The sequence below is a fragment of the Rhagoletis pomonella genome, unplaced genomic scaffold, assembly GCF_013731165.1.
Source record: "Rhagoletis pomonella isolate Grant_MI unplaced genomic scaffold, Rhpom_1.0 Rhpom_scaffold_00008, whole genome shotgun sequence".
Lineage (NCBI taxonomy): Eukaryota > Metazoa > Arthropoda > Insecta > Diptera > Tephritidae > Rhagoletis > Rhagoletis pomonella.
Window position 1 is genome coordinate 34,926,980 of NW_023458562.1, and position 6,122 is coordinate 34,933,101.

General features: G+C 35.4%; 1 protein-coding gene across 1 annotated transcript; it reads right to left on the reverse strand.

Annotated features, from left to right (window-relative positions):
• Positions 1 to 43: 43 nt before the first annotated feature.
• On the reverse strand, positions 44 to 5,612 carry LOC118744717. The gene is made up of 5 exons (XM_036477938.1): positions 5,125 to 5,612; positions 4,893 to 4,982; positions 1,322 to 1,512; positions 736 to 1,007; positions 44 to 415 (listed from the first exon to the last, which is right to left on the reverse strand). The coding sequence occupies exons 2-5, from the start codon at positions 4,951 to 4,953 to the stop codon at positions 148 to 150; spliced, it is 792 nt and encodes a 263-aa protein (XP_036333831.1). The 5' UTR covers positions 4,954 to 4,982; positions 5,125 to 5,612; the 3' UTR covers positions 44 to 147.
• Positions 5,613 to 6,122: the final 510 nt, after the last annotated feature.

Below are 6,122 nucleotides of genomic sequence, written 5' to 3' on the forward strand. Positions count from 1 at the left end.
AAAGCTGCATAGAAGCACTTTCATAATTAGTTTTTTCTTTTTATTTACAAATATACATAAATATATATTTTTATCTACAAATATACAAAAAAAAATATTTACAAATCCAACAAATAAATTAGTTAGTCAGCGTAAAGACATAAAACCCTAAAATCTAAGTTTTTCATAAGTAACAAGTGCTAATAAAGAAGTCCATAAAAGATAGCTCCATTCAGGTCTCCTAAAAGACATACTACCTGACTCAGCATTCGTTGTTAAGTTAAATGACAAACCGTCAAATGTTGTTATACATTGATATTCGACTGCGCTTTCGTCATCCGTTCTTATAACAGCTATTGCACTTGCGCTAAACTTGCCATTGCTAAACTGCGTCGAATTCGTTGACACAATTGGTATTGATTCTCCATCAAAGGCTCTGCGTATGGGAAATTTTAATTAGTTCTAATTATACTTACCCCTCCATTCTAACAGAGTCACAAAACTTAGCTTATCACAGTTGTGATTTCTAGTGCGCTTCAAAATGTGCCACAAAAATTCGATTTTAAGTGCTAGAAAAATACACATACACTTAAAAAATTGTGTTGTAACGGCATATTTGTTGCAGCAGCAAACTTTGAGGCGACGTAGAAAGCACAGCAGTGATGAGCCAAGCTTTATGACTTTGTAAGAATACGGATGTTAGTATATTTTTGTTAGAGATAGTATCACTACAAATTGAGATCGATTTCTACTCACTGAATAATAGCTAGCGCTGGCTCTGGAAACACATTCTCAATGTTACATTCCAAATGGGTTTCGTTTTGAATTCGTTGTGGAAGAAGCGTATATGTGTAGTTTTGTATATCAATAATATGCAACTCCTTATCCATGGATCTCGTTTGGACATCAGTTTGAACATGACACCTGTATATTCCTGACGATTCGATCGACGGATTGATCAGAAGTATACCTGTTTGTTCGTCATCCGGTTCGGAGGATAGAGCTGCTATTTCGTTTTTGTACTCCGGCTAAAATTTCACAAAGCAAATGATAAAACAAGTCATCCATTAATTAAAAGAAAAACAGTAATTTTTAGCAAAAAAAACCGACTTCAACTCTCATATAAAAATATATATATATATATATCTCATGATCCACTGAACGGATCTTAACCAGATTAGTATGGGACCACATCACTACCTTTCCGATGCAAAAAGAATTATCGACGGTTGACGTGGTAAATAAAAATATATATGTATATATATATATATATTCCGACGAACTGATAACCTCCTCCTTTTTTGGAAGTCGGTTAAAAATAATACTCTTTATTTTCTCTTACAATTACGGAGGTTCCATGTCCTTTGATGTATTGGAAAATCACATTATTATCCTTAGTCCATTTCACAACCAGAGAGTGGGTTTCCTGCTCAACTTTAAAATGGCAATTCAATGGTATTGGGTCCACATTTTCATCATCTATTACCACCAAAGATGGTCCTTCGATTTCAGTCAATATCAAGCAGCTGCTTTCTGAAAAAATACAAAGTAATTTCATAAAAGTCGGGATTTTATTGCTATTATATTGCTACTACTTCATGAACGCATGTAAAGAATATTCCCGAAAGGTTAAGAGTACTCCAAAATTAACCAAAACGCATTTAAAGCCTGTGGTAAAATTTTATATAGCGATGTCGTAGGGAGGGCCATATGATCGGGTAACAATAAGCTGCTAATAAGCTGCTGTAGTGACACGAGTTGGTTCGCCACTGCATTACAGACACTTAACACTTCTTTTAAGACTACACTCACAAATAAGGTCAGTTCATAACATTCAAAGAATCAGATGGTGTATTTGACTGCGATGAACCTTTTCGTGTATAGATCAAAATTGTGAACCTAAACTCCATTTATGTACTGTCGGAGTCAGTCTTTCACTTATCGTTCTTTATAAACTGATTATTGTAACAGCATAAAAATTCCCCAAACAAAAGTCGGTAGGTTCAGGGTCCGATCCCAGGTCCGAGAAATATCAAAGATAATTGTTTTTTTTTTTATAGCGGTCGCCTGCGGAGTGCGTAGAGAAGCTTAATGTCCGTGCTGAGAAAAATGCTGTCCAACTGATATGGGTGCCACGGTACATGTCAGTTAAAGTAAATGAGAAGGCCGATCAGTTAGCCATAACGTCAGCTTTCTCGACCCCGATAGGACCTGAGCGTTTCGTTGCGGTGTTGTTACAGCACGATAAAGGAAGTGCTCACGAAGGGTTTCGTCAAGCTGGGGGTTTACTAGGGGGGTATAATGTAAAGAGGTAAACAGGTATTTTGTGGGGTCATTGTAAGTTAAGAGGCCACTTGCATAAGCTGGGAATCTTGTCAAGAAATCTATTTATGTCGCTTTTGTGACTCCGCGAAAGGGACACCATTACATCTCTACTTGGAGTGTGAGACCATTTCACGGAGAAGGGAGAGATGCATAGGACATCTATGGCTAAGAGAAGTACATACACACTCACTACCGACGGGATCTATTCCTAAAATGTATAGTCTTTAGGACTAGATGCAATGTTGTGCTCGGCTGAGGGCGCAATAGGCCTACTGGTCGCGGTACTTTTCCTATTTTTTTCCATCTATCTAAAGAAACATCAAAGCCGCGCACGAAATCTGCGTTGTAAGTTTGTAAGCAATACTTGGGGGTCATGGGGAATAAATCGAAGTTCATGGGTTTTAAAGATTTCATTTTGATGGCTCCACGGTTTACGAAATCTTGAAGCTTTTTTGATTGGAAAACTTGGAATTGAATGTCAACAAGCATAAAGGACATCCTTTCCGCAACTGTCGCATAAGTCTTGACCCGGTTTCTTATATGAATATACTGTCAAAATACTCGTAGTACTTCAAATTGCACCGCAGGAGCCGTACAAGCGAGAATAACCAGGCACAGTTCAAACATTTTTGGATGTCCACTGCAATCTTTCAAGCTAAGACATTTTAGTAGAAGTAAGAGAATATAAAATTTGCAATAATTAAATTTCGTTTATGTTAGACATAATACATATGTATGTATGTATGTATGTATGTATGCACATGCATTAGGGTGGTCCCTTAAATGTCAACATCATGGGACGCAACCTTTTGTTCTAAGTACGCACGAAATGAAGAAAATTTAGGAGTCGCTACAAGGGCATAAAAAATTGTTTTTTTGTTTGTTTTTAAACCACAAAAATTTGACTTTAATCAGCTCTAACATATGTTGTTTGTTCTAATTCTCGCGATTTAAAAAAATAAAATTTTTTTCAAACCATGGTAGCGAGCCCAACTTTTGTTTAAAATTTTGAAAATTTCGTGGATGTCTTTATTTGGTACGTAGAACAAAATTTAGATGTTGGCATTTTAAGGACCACCCCAACATCCATGCATATATATGTACCTAGTAAACCCATATGTAAATACATAAGTATAAATAAATTATCTTTTTTGCTCGCTAAATATTATACATTCTCCCACTCTGATCGATAAATTTTTAATTTTACAGCAGGCGAAAAGTGAACGACATCAGGCGCCACTCTCTCTGATAACAAAACGACCATCAACCAATAGAGAGCGTGGAAAGTGAATATATGTATTTATTTCCATGCATACATATGTAGGTATGTATATACATCAAGTATTATATTTAAAAATGATGGAATTGAATTTTGGAATATGTTTTTCTTTTGCATATTCATGTTTTACATACATGTGTGCATGTAAATATGTATGTATACCATACTTTCATTCGATACATTCGATGTACTTCCTGTGTTGAAAACAAATATATGTACATATATATAGTTTTTCTATTACGGAGTTTCCGATGCAATCAAATTTTCCTGCGATCAAACATATTTTTTATTAAAAATAAAAAAAATTGTCAGATCAAAAAGCGCTCTCATATAAATTTGTTGTACAATAGCGAAACAGGTGCACTTGTCTGTATTAATTTACGTACTTAAACATACATACATACATATATACACGATTTTTTTTTATCCTTTTAAGCTGTTAATACACACATATCACTTTTAACTTTGAGCCATTTTGATATCGTACTAAATATGTAGTTATGTAGAAAAAAAAGCTTACTTCATTTATACAAGCGATATGGAATTTTCATCTGACCTTCAGCTACAATTTTTAAAAATAGTTTTTTAGCATCACACATTTACATATTTATGTACACTAGGGTGGTCCTTAAAAAATCAAATGAACGATTTTTTCCAGTCCCACCTCTTTAACCGATAACACCACTATCGCAGATGTCACATATAAGTTTTGGTCCCGATTGGAGACGCTTAAGGCGTCTCGCATAAGGAGCAAAGTTACGATTCGTCTATGGAGACTCAAAAACTTAATTAAATTAATTTTCTTTTCATCTAATACCCAAAATCGAAGCTACCATAGTCGAAGATATCACGTATAAATTTTGGTCCCGATTAGAGTCGATTAAGGCGTGTCGCAAAGGGGTCGAAGGCCTGATGCCTCTAAGGGCTCTAAAAATTAACAATATGTTTTTTTTTTAATTTAATGCCCTAAATCGATACTACTAAGGCGAAGATGTCACATTTAAATTTTAGTTCCGACTGTAGTCGGTTAGGGTCGTCATAGGGTAGACTGAACTTTGACCCCTGTGCGACACGCCTTAACCGACTTCAATCGGGATCAAAAGTTATATGTGATATCTTCGACTATAGCAGCATCGACGTAGGGGTTGGCGCTTAGGAAAGCTGATGTAAAAATTTTCTCCCTACATTTAACCACCCTAATGTACACATTTACGAACAACTATTGTATTGACCAATAAGGCACTGTTCACTATCCACAGACAAATTTGATCGTTATTGAGATCACCAAATCCTGCGATGATTTTCTTACCTTTATACAAAACAACCGTTAAAACCGACAAAACCGACGCGATACAGAGTAACCAATTCATATTTTATTGCTGTTTTTTAATAACTTTAACTATTAAAACAAACAACAATTTTATTTAAATGCGATCACCGTTCGGTAAATGTAGTATGTATGTATGTAAGTAGAGGCGAAAGGTCCCCTTGTCAATACCGAAAATAAAATTAAATAAAATGAAATGAAAACGAGAACCCACCACCATACGTAATATTTACGTATTTCCCGCAACTAAGGCAAAATTAAACTGAGCGACTAGATATACAGAAATGAAAATTATGCGCACATGGAAAGTCTTGTATGCAATATAGTCTAGATAGTCTAATGGTTATAGCCAAAAGAAAAATAAAATGATATACAAAAAGAACAACAAAAACGTTTTTTTTTTTTATAAACAAAGAGAGAGTCGGTTGGTTGGACGGTACGTCCCGTTCCGTTTGGCTGCTCAACTGTTGAAACTGTTGAATATACATATGAGTATTTACTACAAAAAACTTAGTATGCGCCAAATAGAAGGCATATGCCACAGAACACCACGCTATGTGGTATGTATGTACGAGTATACCACCAGAGCGTGCGTTGGTTGTGCCATGTCGTGTCCACCAAATGACTGAGAGGATAATTCAAAATATACATTTTCGTATAGTAGATGTACAGTGCCGGGAACTTGAATAAGCGCCCGCTTTTGATCCTCAGTATTGACAGTTTTTCATTTGTTTATTCAATATTCATCAATTTTGTATAAAAATATAGCATATTCTATAACAAAAACATGTAAATCCGATTTTCAAACTTTATCAAAAAAGTATAAAAATTAAACTTTCAAAGTTTTAATTCTTTTGGGTGTGCAGTTTTATAGCCCATTCAATTTTAGTACAATAAAAGCCGTTTCAGGTACTTCACGATGTGCAGATTTTACAGGATTTACAGTAGTACCTTATGGAAGGTGGCGACCGGGAACAGCTTCATGTAAAAACCTGAAAATCGTGAAGCATCTGGTACAGACTTAAAGTGAGTAAAAACGACCGTTGATTTTTGATATTTTTTTGTCGAGGGTATTACGACGCATTTTCTTCAATATAACCAGGGCCGTCGAGAAAATATCTGAATACTCAGAATCAAATGGTGGCTCTATTCAAGTGGCCGGCACTGTATATCGGGTCGTTAGCGGTTCCGTTTATATCGCATCTTGCAATG